Source organism: Rhamphochromis longiceps, linkage group LG12 (assembly GCF_057381845.1).
Source record: "Rhamphochromis longiceps isolate RC_006_pf linkage group LG12, R_longiceps_female_GT1.1, whole genome shotgun sequence".
Classification (NCBI taxonomy): domain Eukaryota; kingdom Metazoa; phylum Chordata; class Actinopteri; order Cichliformes; family Cichlidae; genus Rhamphochromis; species Rhamphochromis longiceps.
The window spans coordinates 24,141,208-24,165,842 of NC_140568.1; the positions used below are offsets into that span (position 1 = coordinate 24,141,208).

General features: G+C 39.0%; 2 protein-coding genes across 2 annotated transcripts; both read left to right on the forward strand.

The window, feature by feature from the left end:
* The first annotated feature begins 10,377 nt into the window (after window positions 1-10,377).
* On the forward strand, window positions 10,378-15,769 carry LOC146657290 (arrestin domain-containing protein 3-like). Its single transcript, XM_085426940.1, has 6 exons — window positions 10,378-10,633; window positions 14,608-14,665; window positions 14,749-14,896; window positions 15,030-15,126; window positions 15,207-15,463; window positions 15,635-15,769. Exons 1-6 carry the CDS (start codon window positions 10,378-10,380, stop codon window positions 15,767-15,769), a joined length of 951 nt encoding a protein of 316 aa, XP_085283066.1.
* Window positions 15,770-16,198: 429 nt separating this feature from the next.
* On the forward strand, window positions 16,199-19,802 carry LOC146657291 (arrestin domain-containing protein 3-like). The gene is made up of 7 exons (XM_085426777.1): window positions 16,199-16,268; window positions 17,681-17,959; window positions 18,114-18,171; window positions 18,252-18,399; window positions 18,521-18,617; window positions 18,696-18,952; window positions 19,124-19,802. Exons 1-7 carry the CDS (start codon window positions 16,199-16,201, stop codon window positions 19,259-19,261), a joined length of 1,047 nt encoding a protein of 348 aa, XP_085282903.1. The 3' UTR covers window positions 19,262-19,802.
* Window positions 19,803-24,635: the final 4,833 nt, after the last annotated feature.

Here is a 24,635-nt window from a genome sequence, read left to right on the forward strand (position 1 = left end):
TCTACTGCTGAACGAGCTGCTCAGTACTTGTACAGTCTCATGCAGGGGGTGGGAGGTGTTGTCCAGGATGGATGTTACACTGTAAAAAAAATATTGTAGAATTTACGGTGAATTACTGGCAGCTGTGGTTGCCAGAATTTCACCGTGAAAAATAAATTGTAAATGTAGAACACAAAACGGTATCCTATTTTGGTAACCTTAAATTTCACAGTAAATAATAATTATTTTTTTACAGTAAATGACTGAATTTAAACATAAATTCATGTGAAAACAACAGACATTCCGTTAACCTGATTACAGTCTTACTTTGTTAAATATAGTGAAACTGTATAAAATAATACAGTATCATACCTAAAAAGTTGAATATTACGGTAAATTACTGGCAGCTGTAGTTGCCAGAATTTCACCGTGGAAAATATAGTGATAATGTAGAATATATAACGGTATACTTTGATGATAAATGTAAACTTCACAATAAAGAATCATAAACCTGTTCATGGTAACTCATGTAAAAACAACAAACACTCCATTAACCTGATTACAGTTTTGCGTTGTAAAATACAGTGAAACTGAATAAAATAAATATTAAAAAGTTGAATATTACGGTAAAATACTGGCAGCTGTGGTTGCCAGAATTTCACCATGGAAAATATAGTGATAATGCAGAATACATAATGGTATACTTGTTGATAAATGTAAAATTCACAGTGAAGTTTGGTTTTTGTACAATTATTACATTGAAATAAAAAAACGAATATAAAGTAAACCAGTTAAAATACATTTTAATAAGCTTGTTTACTGTCTTCTATTGACAAAGCACAGAAGAGCTGTAAAATACAAAACATGCCTTTTTATTCAAAAGTGCATATTTACACAAAATTATTGGCAGCTCTTTCAGCCAGAATGTCATCTAAAAAAATTAAGGTCCAACAAATGAGGTAATAAACATAACAGGGCTAACTGGCATAAAACTTACATTCTTTGACTTTTTGTCATAATTTGCTAGAAACATTAATAAAAACCAGTAGAGACAATGATTAAATTAAACAGTTAACATCCATCCATCCATTCGCTGGAGCCTATCCCAGCTTTCATAGGGCGAGAGGCGGGGTACACCATGGACAAGTCGCCAGTCTGTCACAGGGCTAACACACAGGGACAGACAACCATTCGCACTCACATTTACACCTATGGGCAATTTGGATTAATCAATTAACCTATCCCCACAAACTGCATGTCTTTGGATGGTGGGAGGAAGCCGGAGTACCCGGAGGGAACCCACGCAAACACAGGGAGAACATGCAAACTCCACACAGAAAGACCCCGGCCTGATGGTGGAATTGAACTCAGGACCTTCTTGCTGTGCAGCAACAGTGCTAACTACAGTGTCACTGTGCTGCCCTAGACAGTTAATATTTAATAATCAAATTAATGACTAAAAAGGCACTGATCTAATTAATATCAAACTTAATACAACCAAAAACAAAGAAGTACATAATAAACAGTCAAACAAAATTGAAAACACTTGATACTTGCAGTGGTTGGCAAAGTTTCTTTTTATCCAGACCTGATAGTAGAGGGCTTTCAAAACAGTCTCTGATGGTGTCTGAGGAACTGGAAAGGGTTTTGGATTCAATGTGCTGGAGGACTTGCATGTTGTTCTTCAGATGCTCGGTGTAGATTAGCCTTCATTCCTTGCAGTCTGAAAGCAAATACAAAGCACAATAAAGCAAACTGCCCATTTCAAAAGTAAATATACAATCTTACATCTAATAGAGCTGACACAATTAATCGTATAATGATTTACAATTGTGATGCATTGCAATGCGGAAAAAAACCCATTCTTAATCCATTCAGAAGAAACTAATCGATTATTAAATACAGTCCCAATCAAAAGTTTAAGACCACTTGAAAAATGGCAAAAAAAATAATCTTTTGCATTTAACTTACATTTGACAAATTTAAATTGGGACAGGCTGTTTTACAGCTGATCAAATGTTTAGGACCACATACCTTTAAAAGGCTAAATCTGTGCAAAACTGTGGATTCATTGTCATTTTCTGTCAGCTAGTCAGACTGTCAGGATGTTCTGATGGCAAAAGCAAAACAAACTTTCCTTTTTGAACATGGTCGGCTTGCTGAACTGCATAAGTAGGGTCGCTCACAGTGCGCCATCGCTGCTGAGGTGGGATGCAGTTAAGATGGTCATTTCTTAAATAATCCTGGGGGTTATGGAACAAAAATGTGAAGTGGAAGATCTAAAAAAAAATCCTCAACCCGAATTAAGGCCATTAGTGGTGCCGACTGCACCCCCATAACCATCAAATGGCATCTGAGACTGAAGGGCTTCAAAAACCAATTCTCTGATGAGAAAAAAATATAACCTTTTTTTTTCTCCTGTAAAAAAATGCAGCCTTGATGGTCCTGATGGTTTCCAACCTTACTGGCATGACAAGCAGATCCCACCTGAGATGTTTTCTTCGCCCTACAGACGAGTGGGTGCCACAATGATTGGGGAGATGCTTTTTCCTTCAGTGGAATAATGAAGCTTCAGGAGGTGCAGGGGTGTCAAAAGGCTGCTGGCTATGTCCAGATGTTGCAGAGAGCATCCCTGATGACTGAGGGCCCTCATCTGTGTGGTAACGACTGGGTTTTTCAACAGGACAACGCTACAGTACCCAATGCTCGCATGTTCCCACTCACCTCATGGAAACGCTTGCATGAAGTGATCAACAAGGACAGCGGAACAATTAATTACTGAGTTCAAGTTTGGAACTTTCTGTTTTGGGGGTTTACCCATGTTTTTTGGAGGTGTGGTCCTAAACTTTTGATCAGCTGTAAAACAGCCTGTTTCAGTTTAAGCATTGTTTTTAATAAATTGCAAGCTCAAAAAATGTTTTGCCTCACTCCTATTTCTTCTTGTTGCATGTTGAAGCTCTACTTGGAACCTTGTTAAGATCCAACCATGCAAAATATGATTTTTTGCCATTTTTCAAATGGTCTAAAACTTTTGATCAGGACTGTACAACCTAAAAATAACAGCAATTTGTTTTCTTCAGCCACATACATCACAGTGGCCCAACAAGTGCAGTTTGTGTTCAGACAAGTTTTGAGCGATAAAAAAAAAATAGCTTATATGTAACCTCCTTTATTTGTTGATGAAACGAAACAAACTGAAGTGAAGTTATCATGATGCATTGGGAAAAAAATGATATTTTTCAGCGCAAACTGTCTGTAGTTTTCTAATAAAATCTCTGTTACTGAGCCTCACAGGTTCTTCTCTTCACATGCCAGCAGTGGCTTCGCACATGCACGATTCATTTGCAGTCTGGATGCAGTGGGGTAAAAATCATCTGTTCCATCTTCCACTCCACCACGTCATCAATTATGAGAGGCAACAGCCTTAAAAGTTCCAGTTTTGTATTAACTGCGCTGAGAGTTTGTTTGAGGACTGATCTCACACGGCTTTGAAGAGGTATCAGAGTCAGAGTATTTAAACTGTTTAATGCTCCGATTCAGAATGGAGTAGGTGAACCATTCTTTTTTTTTTCACAAAAAAATTTAAGAAACAGCATAACATGATATGACAAAATGCCATAAAAATCTTGTGTCCTAATCAAAATGGCAAATCTGGCTGACGGATGTGAAAATATTTTAAACAGTTGAAAACTGACTCAAACTTTACTCCTTCTATATCTGGTGTACCTTCAGTCTTGGGGTGTTCAACAGGAGAGTTGTACATCTCTATGGTGCATTCTGCTCCACACTGATTTAGATCACCACTCTGAAAAACAGATTGCGTCATTAAACAATATCTACAGAAATGTTGTGTACGACTAAAGCAGAAGCCACCAGTGCAAAATGAACCCAAATTATCTACAGCATGCAAAACACGGTTCCTTTAACTACAGTTTTATCTTTTTATTTCCATAACCTAAAGGATTAACAACTTCAAAGACATCTTGGTATAGCAGTAGTTTGAAACATAATGGATTTTGGTTAAAAAAAAAAAAAAGTACTACTTTTGAATATCTTACCATCACTAATGTCACACAGTACATCTGATGAAGACTCAGCTGATTCCTCACCTGTTACACATATATACATATATATACATATATATGTATAGGTGACGGTTTAGACACGTGATGCATTTTCTCCCAAACGTGCATGGACTGTAACAATCAAGAAATCAGTTTCCTGTGACTGCTCTTGACCTTGCAAACTATGCCAGTTTATGAACATTATTTCATTATTTTTTTGTATTTCATTTTAATCAATTAATTTTAATTTCAGCAGGTGGTATCACACGCAAACAGATTGAACATGGACTGAACAGTGGTAAATCCATGATTTAAACCTCCCTATACCACAAAATATGTTTTTTTCATTGTAAATAGCTGTGTTATACTTGGTGAGACTCTAGAACTTAAAGAAATATACATATTTTTTTATTAGTAATTGTTTGTATGTACTGTTAACATATACTGTTTTATCAAACAGCCTGAGCTTGTTAATATTAAAAACATTTCACTGTAATTTTCACAATAATTCTAAAAATGTTTTGACATTTTGTTAAAATTAAAAGTACGCTATGTTTTAGGTAATTAATATACAGTTGTAAATCGTAAATTCAAATGAAAAAAGCAGGAAAGATTGTCATTCATACAGAGTTATTATGTAAATTGTAGGGTGATTAATTGTAAATAATGTTACAGATTTTTCCTGTTGTTTTCAAAGACAATGTGCCATATTACAGTACATTCATATATTTTCAACATATTAACAGTGTAAAAATAAAAGCAAATCACCGTTTTTCAATTTACAGAAATGTAATGTCCATATTACAATCAATTACTCTTTTTGATTTAATGGTAATTTACCGTTGCCATTTTACAGTTATTAACTGTAATTTTTATGTACATTTCTTACAGTGTAGCTTAGACAACATCCTCTCCTCCCCAACCTGCTCGATGGACTTCAGTGGACAGTCCCGGACAGAGCCGGCCCTCCTGACCAGTTTGTTGAGTTTCCCCGTCCCTCTCTGCCATTCCCCCCACTCCAGCAAACCACAGCATACAAAATAGCAACGACAGTGTCATAAAATGTCACAGGTGGAGCTCTTAGACCCTTAAGAGCTCTGCTGGATGGGGAAGGGAAGGGCTACTAAATCAAACCTGTTAAAAAAACTGGTTCAATCTGTTAGCCCAAACCTGGTCTCCAGACTCTGGACCCCCTCCGCTCAAAGTGCTCCATCCAGTGATGGTCTTCAGTCTGTACGTGTCCTTTCCTCTCCTTATCTCTCTCCTTAGCTCCTTCTGGACTCTCCTCATTTCCTTTCTGTTTCCAGATCTGAAAGCCCTCTTTTTCTGCTCCAGCAGGGTCCTAAAATCTGGAGTCAGCCATGGCTTGTTGTTGGAGTAACACCGCACTCCTGGTTGGTACAGTGTTATCTATGCAGAAGTTGATATAGTCTGTTATGCAGGTGGTTAGTGTGTCGATATCCTCCCCATGTGGGCTGCATAGCACCTCCTAGTCTGTAGTTTGTAAGCAGTTTGAAAATAATCTTGTTTGAATTAGGATTATGGATCTGCTGGGATAAAAAAAAAAGACTGGATTGGAGACCCTCTGTGCCCAAGGAAAGGAAATTGGTCAAGATCTGGAGAGGTTTGAGCTCGAGAGAAAAAGCCCAGGAGCTGGTGTAGAGACCCACCCTCTAACAAAGCCAGGCCTGATAATGTGGGTGGAAATGCAGGATTGATAAGTTTTTGGCTGCTCGTTCTTCCAAGTGACCACCTTCTCTTGTTTGTAACCAGGCTAACGATCCTGACTGTGTAGGATTTGGGCCTTGGATTCCAGGCTGGAGTTGTCTTCAGCCAGTAGTCTGACTTGGAGGGGAAACAAGAAATCTTGTATACCCCATTGCAGTGTGAGTGTGGTGGTTACTTACCGGTCAGTATTAGAGCTTACTATCAAATCACTTTTTTTTTTTTTTTTATTGTCACATCACATGTGCAGGCACACTGGCACAGCACATGCGAGTGAAATTCTTGTGTGCGAGCCCCACAAGCAACAGAGATGTGCAAACACAACAACACAAACGAGCAAAATACAAGAATGGCCAACCTGAAACTAATAAATATATGTACAATATATAATAGTGTATGCATTTCTGGATGTGTATACTAAATATTTTCCTACGTGTGTGTGTGTGTGTGTGTGTGTGTGTGTGTGTGTGTGTGTGTGTGTATACACATTTTTACAAATTAAATAGTAAAAAAATAAATAAATAAATAAAAATAAAAATAAAATAATAATAATAATAATAATAAAATATATAAAATATACAGAGTTGAATATGTGCAAAACAAGTGGCATTTATATACAGTGTGGAGTACTACGCTCTGTACTACGCTCTTGTACGGAGTGTACAAACATTTGCAGATAAATGATAGACACAGGAAATGTTTTAGCTTATTAATTTAAAAAAATGGTATGCAAAATAACTACAAAAATGCACAACATGAATTAAATTATCAATCAATTATGTCAATTATAGATTCTCAATAGCTTCATACATGGAACTTTGATTTAAAATATATATTACTAAGCTTATTTGACCCATTGAAGTGTTTGTCTTGACTCAAAATCTTAATATCTTTACAGTACAAGAGAAAATAATAAATCTTTACATGTTTCTCAGGTGTCTTTGGAAATTAGCTTTGCCCAGAGGTGGTATTTCCACCTATTGTTGCTTCCAGATTTGCTGCCATTAAGCCTGGTGAGGCTGCGGGGTCTTCCCCACCTTGGACAGCTGGGGCTCAAAGTTATAGATACAGTGATATCACTTCCCTTGTCCTTGCCTATTGGATTTTATCCTGTACCCAGGATTTGACAGTTCCCCACTTCAGATCGCACTTGACATACAAGCACACAAGTGGTGACCAGTGGCCACAAGCTGCTCCACAAGGGTTCTGAGCTCCAGTTTTCATATCACCTTCAGAGTAATATGCAGGACCTGATGCTCTGCCTCAATTTAAGCAGGGGCCCTCCATTATAAGCCTCCATTTACCATCATTAAAATTAATTACTATAGAAGCTGAACTGGATCTGGTAAACAATTAAGCTAAATATAAACAGCAAGTGAAACCTCAAAAGTCACAGTTGAACAGGTTAGTGAAGGAGACAAGAAAGCTGGTCACCAGTTATTTGTTGTTGGTCATGCTCCCATCTGGTTTGAGGTCACTTAGTAGCCTTTCAGCAATTGTTACACAAAGTGACTCAAAGCTACATTTAAAAAAAAATTATTATTTTTTCCTTTTATTGAGTGTTTCAGGGCTAAAGTAAAAATTATTTTTACATGTTTGATTATAGAAAGTTTCATCATCTTCTGCCCTCTTTAGGTGGAGCTGGCCTGACAGGACCTGTTTTATTCCTACCGTTTACTTAGTTTGGTTTTATACATTAATTCTTTTTCGTATTTTTGGCAAACTTTTATTTTGAAAAGTTCTTGTTTCCTATCTGCAGTTTTTCTGCTTTTTAAACGCCTTGGGCTTTTTCTAAAATGACCAGGAACTCTCTCCCTGATGGAAAAGGACCTCCCTCTTTCTTCTGCTTTTCACTCTTCTTTCTTTATGTATGGTACAAAGGTAGGTGGGAGAAATAAGAGGCATGGGTACTAATGGAGTGAAGCACGCTGTAATCAGGAGACTTTGAATTGGTTGAGGATGCATCTTGTGTGGGCTAATGGGCTATTGTACTCAGTGTTAAGAAAGACAAGCAGTAGAATCCATTTTGATTTGATTTTGCAGGCAATACTGTAAAGCAAAAGGATAGCCAAGTAAATGTATGCAAATATTAGGGCTAGTTTATTTGCTCATGTGTGATGACTCATTAGGGGAAAGGAGACTGTTATTTAGGTTCTTGAAAGCAACCAAACTTTTCTCCAGAATTGGACTTATAAGGAGAATTGACACAGTGAAAGGTCGGTGACTGATTAAAGAATCATTGGGAAGCAGCAATACAATGAAAATACACACACAGTACCCCAGTAAACACCAGTGAGTAAGAACACAGGCACAGAAAGAGAGAGGGCTAAGCAGAGCAAGGAAAAGCAGCTGTCAAACAAAGTAATGATGGTAATGACATTCACAATCAGAAAACAGAAGCCAGTTTTCAATTTCTTTGCTTGCTAGGTGCTGAGCCAGTATAGAATCATGAGGGTGCCCACTCTTTCCTACATGTCTACTAACAGCGTTTCAGCAACAAACAAACAGACAGAACAAAAATGAGAAAAATACGGAAATTGTTTTCTTACAGATATTCTTTTGCTTCAGTGTTTCCGGAGCCCCGCAAGGGACATAGGAGAAAAAAATTTACGCTGAACTTTTGCGAGATGTCGCAAAACTAACTCGGGATCTCGCAAAACTTTTGCGAGATCCCGAGTTTGGGATGCGGCTAAAAGTTTTGCGAGATCTCGCAAAAGTTTTGCGAGATCCCGAGTTTGTTTTGCGAGATCTCGCAAAAGTCCGTCTTAATTTTTTTTTTCTCCCATGTCCCTTGCGGGGCTCCGTAAGTGTTTCAGTCCTTTGGCTTAAGCTTCATTCTCTGATCCAGTCTTTGTTTCTTTTTTGTTGATCCAAGCAGTCATTGGCAGTCACCTGGGCTACAGCATGACTTCATACATTTGGGCTGTGTAGTTTCTTATGAAGTTAGTGTTGATGTTTAGGAATTTAGGCGTGTTTAGGCCTCTCCTCTTCTTTATCATTACACATACAGCTGTTTCTTAGAAAGGTGTTCATCTAAGCCAGGGGTGAGCAACTCCAGGCCACAAGGGCCAATGTCCTGCAGGTTTTAGATTTCACCCTGTGTAAGCACCTGAATCACATGATTAGTTCATTATCAGGCTTCTGGAGAACTTCAAGACTCGAAGAGGTAATTTAGCCATTTAAATCAGCTGTGTTGGACCAAGGAGATATCTAAAACCTGCAGGACACCGGCCCTCGAGGCCTGGAGTTGCCCACCCCTGATCTAAGCTGTTCAACTGAGTTTAGAGCAGCAACCAAACCACACATTTACATGGTTATGCAGTGGGAAAAAATGTAATTAAATTTAAAAAACAAAACACCCCACCCCCCACCCCCACCCCCACCCACACGCACACACACAAATGTATAACCTGCTTAGTCTGCGCAGATTCTGATTCCCAATCAGGATGGTCAGCCCCTGCAGTGAATTTTTGTTTTAGGTGTACGTTATGGTGCTGAAATTGTCACGGTTCTGGGTCAGTGTTGACCCAGCATTTTGAGTTTCTTATATTTTGGTCTATTTTTGCATTATGTATTATTTTCTGATGTTCTGGTGCTTTGTTTATTATTATCATTATAGATCTGTTTCAGTTATTCTTGGTGAGGTATCAGTTCTTAGGTTTTGGGTTCTCATGTGTATTGCAGTTTCTGTTCAGTGTCTAGTCTGTCTCTGTGTCGTGTCTGCATCTTTGTTTAGTGGTTTCTTGTTTCCTGTCTTATTGTGAAAGTCTTTGTCTTATGTTAGTGTGTGCAGCTTAGCTCCCCCATCTCGTTAGCCCTGATCTCCCCCAGCTGTGTCTCCCTTCTGTTACCCATTCCCTGATTACCACCCTGTGTATATTAGCCCTGTGTTGTCCTCAACCCAGTGTCATGTCGTACCATCAGATTATGCCTGTGTGTTTTTTGGTCTCAGTGTTCAGTCCTCACTTCATGTTTTGTTTTCTTGCCAGCAATAAAGCTGAGGTTTTTGAGTTGCATTCCGTTTTCCGAGTCCTGCATTTGGATCCTCATCTCTGCCTGCCCGCACACAGAGCCCTGACAGAAATTTCATTTATAACCTTTTGCACATTGTATTAAGCAGCCAAAAACATGCAAATAAACTGTTATATAATAAGCACTTTGATGGATTCTTGTCTTTCTTTGGAGACATTAGATTTACATGTAACCTAGAAGACAGGGAAATTATGAAGCTATTGAGTTATGTTATGATTATTCATTTGTCAGTTATTATATACTGTACAAAACCAGTGTATTGGAGATAGACATCTTTATCTAAACAGGGACTGAAACAAGCCACCTGTGGGTTACCAGTGACAGGTGCTCTAAACCTCTGATCTTTGTCTCACCCAGATTTTTTTCTTCTCCACCCAAACACATAGCAGTCCCGATTTTTCTGCAACTAATAGGTGACACGTTTTGGTCAAAATGAGGTTGCAGCTTAAATTCATGTCGTAATAAATGTGGTCAAATCAGATGTCATGATGTTAATTTTTAGGTGGAGCCTCCTGTCATGCCCCATAAATCAGTTTATCTGTGATGAGAAACACATCGCTTTTCACTCATCTCTGAAATGCCTTCGATAAAGGACTTTTATTTGACTTGTGAAACGACTAATGAAGACGGTAGTTATTCTGAAGGAGATACTATAGTGGGCACAGTTAATTTCAAACTGACAACAAATGTCAGCATTAATACCCTCACCGTAAAAGCCAAAGGAGACGCAAAGACAAAATGGACAGAAGACATAGGAGATTATCTAATGACTGTCACTTCAAAAAAGAGACATTTCAAAGTGAAGGATTACTTAATTGGTGTAACACTTAAAGGTAAGAGGTTTTACTCTCATCTTTAAAATCTGGCGAGGTTGTTGTTTTTTGTAGAATTTTATAATAAAAGCAGTTGCCCATGAAGTTAAGCGTATATGGAAATAAAGATTTGTACTGAAACAATAAGAACAACAAAAATGTTTAAATATTAAAATAATGTTAATTATAATAAATAAAGTGAGATATCAAGTAATGAAAACTAATGAAAACTGATTAAACCATGCATCCTTTTTGAGATTTGATCCATTTTGAATTTAAACAAAAATAGTACAGTGTAGTAAAAAAGTACAATTGAATATCATAAAATCCATCAATCACAACAGCAAAAAGTATAAAGGTGTAAAAAGAGAAGTCACTCCATAATTTGGCCCACAACCAAAAAAGTTATGTTTTGTGTTTTCTTGCTCCCAAAGACACATGTGTTAGGACAGCTGGTTATTCTAAATTGGCCATGGATGTGAGGAAGATGAAATGTAAGGAATAAAGTGCAGTATGAATGCATGATTACAATTTGACTTGTACTCAAAACCTCTTTTAGCAGTCAATAAAAGTAGACAAGCACTACATAAATGAAGGTATGTGCCTATCTGTTAGTACTCATGCCTTGCACTTGCAAGCACAAGTACCAACTCTGAAAGAAAATCTAAAAATGAACACAATAAAATTAATTGATTCTGAGCTTGTTAGAATAGAATAGAATAGAATAGAATTCAACTTTATTGTCATTGCACATGCACAGGTACAGGGCAACGAAATGCAGTTTGCATCCATCCAGAAGTGCTTTAGTGATATAGATATATTACAATATATATTAGCAATAGTATAGATATGTAAGTATATTACAGAAATGGGTCTATTATGGTATGTTATAATGTACACGGTATGAAGTATGTTGTGAATATTCTATAACTATAAGTATGTACAGGCTGTAGTGAGTACAAGCTATGTACAGGATATGAACAGGATATAAATATGAAAAACTATACAGAATATGAAATAAATAACTTTACAGAAATCTGAGATATACAGCTATACAGAAATGGGAACTATGCAAGTTGTAAACAGTTGTAGGATTAAAGATTATTGAATGTACAGAATGATTATTTACACAGAGCTATACAGTAGTGCAGTTAAGATAAGTGAGGGTGTAGATAGTTTCTACAGAGGCTATATAAAGTGCTAGTGGTTGTGAGTGGTGGTTCACTCCATGTTATTATTATGTGTTTGAGGGTACAGTTGTCCATTGTGGGGGTGTGTATGTTCAGTCCATGAGTTTAACGTGGGTCAGATGTCAGGAGGCAGAGTTCAGGAGTCTGACAGCTGTGGGGAAGAAGCTGTTCCGGTACCTGGTGGTCTTAGTCCGGAGGCTCCTGTGGCACCTCCCAGAGGGCAGGAGGGTGAAGAGTCCATGTGATGGGTGACTGGGGTCTTTGATGATTTTCCCAGCCCTTTTCAGACACCGCTTCCTGTAGATGTCTTTTATGGCAGGAAGTGGTGCTCCGGCGATGCGCTGGGCAGTTTTCACGACCCTCTGCAACGCCTTCCGGTCCGAGGCAGAGCAGTTCCCGTACCAGACTGTTATACAGTTGGTCAGGATGCTCTCGATGGTGCAGCGATAGAAGTTCACCAGGATGTCTGAGGACAGGTGGTTCTTCCTCAGAGTCCTCAAGAAGAAGAGGCACTGGTGAGCCTTCTTGACCAGCTTGGAGCAGTTGCTCGTCCAGGTGAGATCCTCGGAGATGTGGACTCCCAGGAACTTGAAGCTGCTCACACGCTCCACAGCCGTCCCCTTAATGTGGATGGGTGGATGTGGGGCAGCATTCCTCCTGTAGTCCACGATGAGCTCCTTGGTCTTCTCGGTGTTAAGCAGCAGGTTGTTTGTGTCGCACCACTCAGCCAGACGATCCACCTCCTCCCTGTAGGCGGCCTCATCGTTGTCACTGATGAGACCAATCACCGTGGTGTCATCTGCAAACTTAATGATGGTGTTGGAACCATCAGCAGGTCTGCAGTCGTGGGTGAAGAGGGAGTAGAGGAAAGGGCTCATCACACAGCCTTGTGGTACACCGGTGTTCATTGTGATGGTAGATGAGCAGCGGTTATCCAGCCGGACATGTTGGGGGCGGTTGGTCAGGAAGTCCAGTAACCATTTGCAGATGAGGGAACTGATGCCCAGGTCTGTCAGTTTCCTGATGAGTTGTGAGGGGTGGATTGTATTGAACGCTGAACTGAAGTCTATAAACAGCATTCTGGCGTAGGTGTTGTTGTTGTCCAGGTGTGAGAGGACAGAGTGCAGTGCGATGGAGACTGCATCCTCTGTGCTCCTGTTCTGGCGGTATGCGAATTGGTGGGGGTCCAGGGTGGGGGGGAGACAGGATTTGAAGTGTGCTAGGACCAGCTGCTCTAAGCACTTAGTGATGATGGGGGTGAGTGCTACTGGGCGGTAGTCATTGAGGCAAGATGGGTTGGAGTTTTTGGGTATCGGGACGATGGAGGTGGATTTGAAGCAGGCCGGTACCACAGCGTGGGCCAAGGACAGATTGAATATGTCTGTGAGCACTCCTGCAAGCTCCCCAGAACACGCTCTGAGAACACGCCCGGGGATGCCATCGGGACCTGCAGCCTTGTGGACATTGATCCTGCTCAGCACCCCTCCTACATCGGTGGGGGAGAGAGTCAGAGGTTGGTGGTCTGGCGTCATGTCTGCTTTGGTTGTGGTTGTGGGGTTCCCTCGCTCAAAACGAGCATAAAAGTTGTTGAGCTCGTTGAGGAAGGAGACATCAGAGGATGCGGGGGAGGGTTTGGTGGTCCTGTAGTCTGTAATGGTCTGGAGTCCTTGCCACATGCGTCGGGGGTTGGAGTTGGAGAAGTGTTCTTCTACCTTCTTTTTATAATGGTGTTTGGCTTTTTTGATGCCCTTCTTTAGATTAGCCCTGGCTGTGCTGTAGGCGTGTGCATCTCCTGACCTAAAGGCGGTGTTGCGGGCCTTCAGGAGGAGACGAACATCCCGGTTCATCCAAGGCTTCTGGTTGGGGTACATGGTGATCCGTTTCTGGGTGGTGACACTGTCTGTGGTTTCGGAGATGTAATCCAGTACAGATGAGGCGTACTGGTCCAGGTCTGTGTGGGTGAACATATTCCAGTCTGTGTTTTTAAATCTGTCCTGGAGCACTGCGTCTGTCCCCTCTGGCCACACTTTAATTGTCCTGTCCTAATTGTTGATCTCAAGACAGATGAAAAGAGAGTTTGTAGGTTCACAAGATTATGGATGCCATTTTAGGGAGCTGAGGAAACATGCAAGTACCACAAATATGCAATTATTCCTAACACTGCTTTAAATGCACGGACTAGTTTCCAAGAAGCACATTTTGTACCTGCATGTTTGTTGTGATTATTTTTTAATTAATGATAAAACGTGAGGGCAATTTTTAATGGTTGCAATGTTTGTAAATGGTTATAATAAATTCCAAAAGTTCCAGTACTGTCTTCCCATTTTCACTTATATTTAATTAATTATGACTGTTATAATTTCATGTCTTACATGACACATGACATGCTATTCTGTGACAGCAAATGTTTTTCCTCTAAAAATGAGTGTTAAAAAACATTAAAAAAATACACTCTTCCTGCTCTCTGAAACATTAACTAAGGATTAATCATCCATTTATTAATGTCAGACAAGCTATTTATAGATTGTAAATTTATCTGTAGTGTAGTTTGTTGGAAACACTTAAGAGGTCATTCTTGACCTTGGTCAGTTTTGACTCTTAAATACTGTGAAAGCATGAAATATGAACTGTATGTAAGGGTTAACTTGTATTTTGTAGTTACTCGAATAGTGTTGCAGATATAAACAAAACACTACATTCAAAGAATATGTATGTAAATATTAATGATCAGCAGTAAACTGTAAATATAGTTGTATGTCTTTTAAGAAGCTGACATTTTTAAAAGTGTTTAGCTTTATCTTGCAGGGACTTCACTTCCCAAAGGGGTCCACACTTTTGAATTCAGGCTCAAACTCCCAGAGGGGTAAGTGGGAATTTAATATTCATTAACATTTTATCTTCTTTTTTTGGCAAATGTACACTTTCCACACTGGTTTTGTTTTACAGGAGCATGCCTTCATCCTTCAAGGTGGAAAATGGAAAAATTGTGTACATGTTTGAAGCAAAGATATCCAAGAGCTGGTGGTGGCCTTCTAAAGTTAAACGAGAGATCAACTTCATTTCCAAGACATTTCAGCAGTTTTGGGAAGGGATGGTAAACACTGCACTGATAAGTGTTAGAAATGTAACGTGTGCTAAATGAAAAGTGTTTGGTATAAAAGAAATCACATTAAAAATCACAGGCAATAAATCATAAAAATCTTCTCTGTCGATGTGGTTTTTCATAGAGTCCACAATCTGGTACAGTGAGTAAAAACATAGGTGGGCTCTCCCGGGGATGGGTCCAAATGTCTGCTACCATTGAGAGGAATGTTTGCACTCCAGGTAAAATAAAGGTTCAAGTTGCACGGCAAATATTGATAGATTTAAAAATGCAGTTCGATGTTCTGATTTGATTTTGACAGGTGAAACTATATCTGTTGTTGCCAAAATCTGCAACTCCTCTTCAAAGAACACGAGGCCCAAATTCAAGCTTGAACAAAATACAGTGTACCGCAGCAAGTACCACACTAAGAACTCACTGATAATTCTGTTCAAAGAGGTCGGGGCCACTGTCAGTCCAAACTCAGAGCAAACTGTCTCCTGCCAGTTGAAGATTCCTGATGATGCCATCTCCACTATCCATAACTGTGAAATCATCTCAGTTGAATATTACATAAAGGTATTAAACAATTTCTTGGTGACATCACATCCCCTCAGAAATAAAACTGCATTTTTTGTAAACATGTGTGAATAAATATGCTACATGTGAAATGTGTGTCTGAACTATGTATTAATTAGAACACATAATAATAATTCTTTACAAGTTTCTCAATCTCTGACTGTTTCCCAGGTGTATCTGGACATTAGCTTTGCCGTTGACCCAGAGGTGGTGCTTTCACTGGTCATCGTTCCTTCCAGATGTGCAGCCATTCAGCCTGGTGAGGCTGTGGGGGCTTACCCACCTGGGAAAAGGGCGCAGACATAACGAGCTGGGGAAACCATGGAATAAAACACAAGGAAAAGAAACTAGGCATAGGAACTCACAGATACAGGACGGGGGCACAGGGGGTAAAGACACGGGGGGAAATCTAATAAACTAAACTGAACAACCGAGGAACCATGGAATAAATAATGAACAAAATACAAAAACACAAGAAAACTAAGAATGCTGGGTCAAAATGACCCAGGACAATGACATTTATTGAGTGTATGCAGGGTAAATTAAAAGAGTAATCTGACATGTTTAATTATAGAAATGTCCAGTAATAGTTGCAACTTTTTATATATTTTGCATATTTTTATTTTGAAAAGTTGTGACTTCCTACTACAGTTTCCTAAACAAAGCAATTATCAACACCTGCTTACTCTGTATAAAAGATGATGTGCCAGCAGCAGAGAAAGGGGAAGCATCAAAATGGAAAGAACTGACGGATGCTGGGGGAACTGGTGTGGCATGGGCATGGGCATGGGGAAGGCATTCCCCAGTGAGACACAACAGTTAAAAGACTGGTTGCTGTGATGGGTTCCAAAGCATTTGTCTTAAGACCCCTGCACCTGTGCACTTAATGTACAACAATGGACTGCTAGCTTGATTTTATTTTTTGCTGTTTTTAACTGCCTTCGGCTTTTTCTGAAATTATAAATAAATCAAATGTTTTTAACTGCTACACTGTGTTTTTGTACTCTTTGGCTACCATCCCTTTCTGTTAGCAGCTTTACTCACTGGACTTATTCGAAGAACTGACACAGTGAAAGGTCGGTGACTGATTAAGGAATCATTAGGAGGCAACAATACAATATAAATACACACACAGTACCCCAGTAAACACCAGTGAAGAAGAACACGCAGCACAGATAGAGAGAGGGCTAAGCAGAGCAAGGAACAAGTTGGCAAGGGAGACCAGAGAGGCAGGTGAAGATAGGACAAGCTGAGAATACTCATGCTGTATTGCTGAGACGGTTTCAAAAATAAAGTACTTCCCCTGAGAGACGATTATGGCTTCTTTCTCTCTCCATTTAGGTGTCAATGTTTTTGAGGAGGTTTATGTATTTATTCTGTTATTAATCTGATTGCAAATACATTTTCCTAATCGCTACTCTGGTCTCTGTACTCCTTGGTTGCCTTTCCTTTATTTAGCTGCTACCGATTAAAAAACGGTGTGTTAAAAAAAAAAAAAAACTTTTATACACCTCTCCCTCTTTTTCACATTACACAGACAGCCGTTTCTCGGAAAGGCAGCTTAAGTTGTTCATCTGGGTTCAGAGCAGCGACCAAACCGCACGCACACATGGTAACGCTGCTCACACAAATCACACAAGTGTATAACCTACTTTTCCCTCATTTACGTATTTTTTGACTTGCAAATGTGGATGACCAAACTCTGCAGTGAAGTTTTACTTTAGATGTGCATTATGGTGTTGAAATTGCACTTATATGCTTGCTTACAATTCTTGAATGAGCAGCAATAACGTAAATAAGCTCTTATGTAACGAGCACGTTATTTATTTTTATTGAAGACATATTTACATGTACCCTAAACTACAGGAGGGAGTATTAACAGATTGTTGAGTAGTGTTATGGTTATTTATTTATTTTTTGTCAGCGATCATATACAAACACAGTCTTCTTAGCGAGATGTATGAATCTTTCAGTACGACCGTGACTTCGATTTAACGAGTTCATGTTCAGCACTATTCAGTAGGCTAGTCTATTTGCTAAACTACGTAAATTGCAATAAGTTTTCAAATGTTTCATTATACTGTATATCATACTTAAATCAATGCGTGGAGCATCTCATCTCTTAACTTTTGTTATTATCTGAAATCATAAGTCACGATGTCACTCTTTAGGCGGAGCCTCCCGTCATGCACCTTAAATCGGTCTATCGGTGCTAAGAAACGCATCGTCTTCAACTCAGCTCGGAAATGTCCTCGATGAAGGACTTAAACGTGACCTTTGAAGCTATCAACGAAGACGGTAGTTATTCTGAAGGAGATACTATAGTGGGCAGTGTTAGTTTCAGGCTGACAAAAGAGGTTAAAGTTAAGAGCCTTTCTGTAAAAGCCAAAGGAGACGTCAAGGCAGAATGGACAGAAGGAACAGGATATTTCCAGATTACCCACACTGCAAAAAGGAGATATTTTAAAGTGAAGGAGTACTTAATTGCAAGAAATGGTAAAGGAAGAATGCAAGGGTTAAATTGTGCAGCCGACATAAAGAAAACACTACATTTAAGGAATATAACCTGGCTTCAATGATCAGCAGTAAATTGTAAGTATATCACTGTAGCTCTGTGACAAAGCCGACATTTGCTGACCGTTTCTTGCAGGCACTGTACTTCCCAAAGGGGTCCACACGTTTAGGTTCGGGCTCAAAATCCCAGAGGGGTAAGTGGGAATTTGAATTATTAATACTGTCATACGATGCTTTGGCAAATGCATACATTTCCCACTGGTTTTGTTTACAGGAGCATGCCTTCATCCTTCAAGGGGGTATATGGAAAAATTGTGTACATGTTTGAAGCAAAGATGTCCAGGAGCTGGTGGTGGCCTTCTAAAGTTAAAAAGAAGATCAACTTCATTTCCAAGACGTTTCAACAGTTTTGGGAAGTGATGGTAAACACTGCACTGATACGTGCTATAAATGTGATATTTGGAAAGTGCTTTGTGAAAAAACTCACATTAAAAATCACACGCATTAAATTGTAAACATGTTTGTCTATGTGGTCTGTCATAGCATCCACAATCTGGTACAGTGAGTAAAAACATAGGTGGGCTCTCCCAGGGACGGGTCCAAATGTCTGCTACCACTGACAGGAATGTTTGCACTCCAGGTACAGTAACTTCACGCTGCGCAGCGAGTGTTGATAGATTTAAAAATGCAGTTTAATGTTCTGATTTGATTTTTACAGGTGAAACTATATCTGTTGTTGCCAAAATCTGCAACTCCTCTTCCAAGAACACAAGGCCCAAATTCAAACTTGAACAAAAAACAGTATTTCGCTGCAATGAGTCTACTAAGAAGTGGGTGATGAATCTGTTCAAAGAGGTCGGGGAAACTATCAGTCCAAACTCAGAGCGAACTGTCTCCTGCCAGTTGAAGATTCCTGATGATGCCATCTCCACTATCCATAACTGTGAAATCATCTCAGTTGAATATTACATAAAGGTATGAAACAATTTCTTGGTGACATCACATCCCCTCAGAAATAAAACTGCTTTGTTTCTAAACATGTGTGAATAAATATGCTACACGGGAAATGTGTGTCTCAACTATGTATTAATTAGAACAGATAATAATAATTCTTTACAAGTTTCTCAATTTCTGACTGTTTCCCAGGTGTATCTGGACATTAGCTTTGCCTTTGACCCAGAGGTGGTGTTTCCACTGGTCATCGTTCCTTCCAGATGTGCAGCCATTCAGCCTGGTGAGGCTGTGGGGCCTCACCCACCTGGGACAACTGTGGTCACAAGTTAAAGCAACTTCGCTTCCCCTGCCTTCCACACTGGATTTGGCTCTGAGCCCAAAGTGTCAGGTCACTACCCCACCCCAGATGCTACTCAGCATGATAATATAACAAGTGGCAATTCTAACTAGTGGTCACACGGTGCTACTGCACAGGGGATTTCAGCTCCAGTTTTTAAAGCACCTTTAATGCAACATCCAGGTCCTACTCTGACTACTTTTCTACAGGGGGAACAACCTCCATTATATACGTCCATTTACCAGCATCAAAATGAAACACTGTGAGTGTAAGTGAATGGGCCAAATATTAATAGCAGGGGACACCTCAAAAGTCACAGTTGGGTATGGGTTAAACAGGGTTCAGAAGGCAGAATCATAAAGCTGCCCCCTTCTTGTTGATGATCAACTGGCAGGACAGAAGAGGCCTTCCAGCTGTTGTCCCACAAAGGAATTAAATGTGTTATACAAAAACTGTGTTTTTAATATTTAATATTTTGGAGGGAAAATAAGACTAACTGGACAAATCATGAATGTGTTCAGTTGCAGAAAGTTTCTATGTCCTATACCCTATTTAGACGTAGCTGGCCATATACTATACCAAGTAATCAGAGCTGTACCCCAAAACTGTGACTTTTAAAGGGCCTGAAAAATGGGACTGGGGGTTAAATCATGTGACTGAGCAGTTTTCACCTCTTGATATCAGTAGGGTAACCAGAGACACAAGAAGTGACAGAACAAACAATAAGAGAAGTAAGTGATTTTCCTTTAGTCAGTCTTCTACTCTCTATACTCCACATAACAATTTGTTTAACAACAGACATGTTTTTAATTATAGATCACATTTTTATATTTGTTATTATAATTTTGCTTGTTTTTTCAGTGTTTTGAAAACTGGAATGTAAATGCATTGTCTGTTGTTTTAAATATATATAAAAAACAATGTCACATATAATTTGTGTTTATGCTTAGAGATTTGAGGTGAAAGGTCTGTTTAGCAGTGTTATCCTTAGGAGTATGCTGCACTTTACTTTGAAAAATATTGAATTGTTTATGTTGTTCTATGTATGGTGGCATATCAAATTCTTGAGGCAAAACACTTAGCATTACTCCTAGCTTATGGTTTTCGTGATGACCAACATGGTCTCTGTTAAACTACTTACTGTTTTATACTGCAATGCCTTCACTGTCAGCTGAAACAGACTCAGAAGCACTTTTCACATCTGATTACTGTCAATGGGAAGCTTTTGTTTTGAAAAATTGCTGATAAAATCTTATAACTGAGAGCTTTCATTATTAAAATTAGATGTTTCTGAGCACTGTGATCATAGCATGACAGCATCTTGATAACATCCAATAAAATAACTTGATGGATGGTTAAAGGAATAAACTGCCACCAGGTGAATGTCTAAACTTGGATGTATGTGTCACAGTGCTATCAAAGGGATAGAGGGTCATTCCTCAACCTGCACAGCAGCTGAAATGTAATGTGTTATCGTAATGTACATGAAACAAAGAAGCTTTATAGAAGGTTTTTGGTTATAATATAATGATTACTTATTAGTCAAAGCTGAAAAAATCAAGAGTAAAGCCTCTAATATATTGTAGAAAATCAGCGGTTGCCTTCTGTGGTAAAACAGTTATTTCCTAAGATGAATTGGAACAAATTGGAATATTAAAACATTATGAAAATGCAAACGGTTAATTGGATTTTTTGATGAATCCAGGGGGACAAACACATTTTGGCTGTGTGTGATGAGAGAAGAGATTGGTTTGCCCTGAGCAATAGTATAGCAAGTTGCCATAGATAAACGCTGGACTTAAGAAGATTGTAGCATAAAGGTGAGATATATTGCTTTTAAGAGCTTTGAACAGTGGTGATGACCATTTTTACCGCACACAACATGTCAGTAACACTCTGCCATTATATGCACAATTTAACCAAGCAGGGGCGTGGGGAGGGAGAGAGCGAGCGAGCATGGAAAAAACATCTCGCCAGCACAAAAGTAGCTACGATAGGTAACAGAGAACTGCACAAGAGTTTAGACTCAGAATAAAAACACTGTAAAGAACGTTTTGACTCATCTACACATGTTAGAGCAGGTCGGTCATTGTGAGTGCTTGCATTTATTTATGTCCTTCCGTTTTTGCTCTGAGCTCATAGTTTTCCACTGCTGCCTCTTTGGGAGATGCACCAATGTGTTTTCTCACACCTCTGTGTGTTTGTACATTTCATCATACAAAAGTGGTAAGTGTGGTCAGAGATTTAGGGGGCAGGTTGTTCTACTTTCCATTGTTTGCCTCACTTTTAACACATTTAGGAAGAGTGTTACCTTTTCCATTAAAGACGATCACTGATTTGTTAAGACATTGTTTTTTCTTTTCTTTTCTCCACTTCCAACGAGAGTTACACTAGGTAATAATGTCAAGAATAATGCTACATACTACTTTTATAACATACGTTACGCCCTACTGTGGGAACTATTTAAGAAAAACCATCAAAAAACCACTGAATGCCCACACGTCAACTTGCCCTACATGCGATGCATGCAAGGAGCAGTTAGGAAACCACAATAACTTACCGCAGCATTTCATCTCCTGTGGGGAAACAAAAAACAAGGTTAGGTCACACTACAGACTGACAGTTGGTTCCCATCTATTGAGCGATACTAACCAGTATAAATACTAAAAACAGCCAGGCAGTCTGAAGCAGCAGTCTGGTGTGAAAATCAGAAAACTGGAATATATTTATAAAAACAATCACAAAGCTCACAGGGGGTATTCCTCCTGCTTTACCAAACTTTACCAAAACTGTCCTAAAGATTAAACACAGCGCTCAATACTAAGCACCATATTGACTCAGACCTAACACTGTTATCTTTGCCCTACCTCTTTAGCAATGGACCACTCTAGTCCAGTCACGCCACCAATCTCAACAAAGGATTTCCATCAAATACTGACACCTCAAATTAAGAAATCCTAACTGCTTGCACTCGCCTATGGGTAGCGCTAACTCCTAGATTCCAGCTCTCACACAACTAATTAATTAATAATCTACTTACAATTTTATCTGTTGGAAATCCACCACTAGATGGAGACAAATAGGTGAGAAAAAGCAAATGTTTGTAGAGGATGCTGAGTATTTTTTTATTTAGCCTCAGAGCTTTGTGAAAGTGAGTAACTTGTATGTAAATGAGGAAATATATGTACAACAATCAGAGCTTAGAGAAGGATAATATATAGTTTCAAATGTGGGCTGCGTAAAATGATGTGTTTCTTAGTCTGTATATGCATGCAGAAATGAGTTTTGTATGTGACTCACATATTTATTATATGCATGACTAGGGGAATTTAATTCAGCTGTGTTTCACTGAATCGTGTTTCTGATAAAAGAAACCAGAACATCAACAGTATTGTGATGATCATCACCATTTACAAGTGGTAAGCGCTGTGTATGGAAATTAATATTTTAAGCTATTACATAATTTAGTATTCCTTGACGTTCTTTTACTAACCATTTTGTGCTTGCAAAATTTATCAATTTCGATGCTTGTCTCCATTTTCGAACTGAAGATGTGAACTTAAGCAGTAGATCAATGGCTTACAATGGATTGGACTGTGGAGAGGACAAATACATACATTTGAAGCCTGACAGCATCTGGTATATACACAACTTTGGATAAACTGGGCTGTTTAAAAGGCCATTTGTATAAACTGCCCCTTTAAACAGCCCAGAGGAAGAGACATCTGTGTAACTGGTAGAGTCTAAAAACCCAAGCACAATACTACTACTATTATTATTATTATTATTATTATTATTATTATTATTATTATTATTATTATTATTAATAATAATAATAATAATAATAATAATAGTAATAATAATAATAATAATAATAAAGTCAGCAATAAGTAGGATACCTACTGTTTTACCTACATGTTTTCTGAGTTACTGATGTTTAGAGAGGCCACACTTGTTATGGTTCACAGGAGTTGAGGAGTGAGCGATGAAAGTGATGCTACGGTATTTCTCTGCACTGGTTGTTTGCTGCTCTATGAGTTCAGCAGAAGAAGGTGAACCCACAGCTGAGAGTGGTTCCCTAGTGGGTGGGGGGGATCATATTTCAGGTTCAATATTATAGTTACGTTCTTCCTAGTCTGAACCTCAGACAAGAACTGGCCAGAAGAATTGAGCTTTTTGAAGTTCTGCTTAGAGAACTAAGACAGAAACACCATCACCTGTATCTCACAACACATCTTAATGATTTGCCTTCTCAGTGTTGCCATAATATTTTCGAGACAGGGAGGAAGCAAAACTGATTAGACTAAACACTAGACGAGAGGCCATCAAAATAAAACGGGAAACATGAGACAGACTAAGACACCGACTTGACACTGAGACCAGGACACATGACTGACAGGGGGTCATAGGAGATGTACGAACATGTGAACATGGGGCACAGTAACAGAAACCTAAAGACTAGAAACTAAGGATATAACAGACAGTAGCAGATCAGTAGGGAGCACTAAAACCACGAATAACACTAAATTAAATAATATAAATTAATAAACACACACACACACACACACACACACACACACACACACACACACACACACACACACACACACACACACACACAAAATAATTTACACTAAAATCTACACTGCAATCTGGAAGAGTTAAATTGTTTCGACTGATTTTTTTTTTTTTTTACCGTTCAGACCAAACTGCATGCAGACTTTCTTAGAAACAAGTCTTTTCCCGCATAATCACGGGCGAGCCAAAATCAGTCCACGTCTCAGAATTCAGCGCAATTCGGCACAAAGGACACGATGGTTTCGTTTCAACACCCAAATGGGACGAATCTGAATCATTGCTGACGAAACAAAACAAACTCTCTCTGCTGAATGGGACGGAATATCTCCGAATAATCATACCGATACCCAATGCTCGCATCACACGGCAAATGCTTTTGCCCAGTCTGACTCCGACGAGTGATTTTGGTGATGCAAAAGTTTATAAGAGCATCCTTCAATTTTCTTAGCCCGGGGTTGGAGCCTATCGCTGTTGTCACGGGGTGAAATTTGCAATACTCTATACAGTTTTTGATTGATCGCTAGTCCATTACAGATGGACTAGCGATCAATTACCAGTACATCATAAGCATATTTTAATAGGTTTCGGGGTTTTACTGGAATATACTTTAAAAACCTGCCAATTTGCTGTGAATGTGATCTTCTTCTTGTGAACATCGTTTGTGGCCTGGTAGTTTTTCTCACATCACCCTAAACTGCGTAAATATATGACGTTTCTCTTTATATGATATTTAGATGTTGTGATATTGGGTAGAATCATAAATTACGATCTCACTCTTTAGGCGGAGCT

Coding starts and splice junctions, on each gene's coding strand:
- LOC146657290 (XM_085426940.1), top strand. CDS start 10,378: ATGCCTTCGATAAAGGACTTTTATTTGACTTGTGAAACGACTAATGAA. Junction 14,897..15,029: donor AGCAGTTTTGGGAAGGGATG/GTAAACACTGCA, acceptor GGTTTTTCATAG/AGTCCACAATCTGGTACAGT. Junction 15,127..15,206: donor GAGGAATGTTTGCACTCCAG/GTAAAATAAAGG, acceptor TGATTTTGACAG/GTGAAACTATATCTGTTGTT.
- LOC146657291 (XM_085426777.1), top strand. CDS start 16,199: ATGGAAAGAACTGACGGATGCTGGGGGAACTGGTGTGGCATGGGCATG. Junction 17,960..18,113: donor GTACTTAATTGCAAGAAATG/GTAAAGGAAGAA, acceptor CGTTTCTTGCAG/GCACTGTACTTCCCAAAGGG. Junction 18,172..18,251: donor GGGCTCAAAATCCCAGAGGG/GTAAGTGGGAAT, acceptor TTTTGTTTACAG/GAGCATGCCTTCATCCTTCA.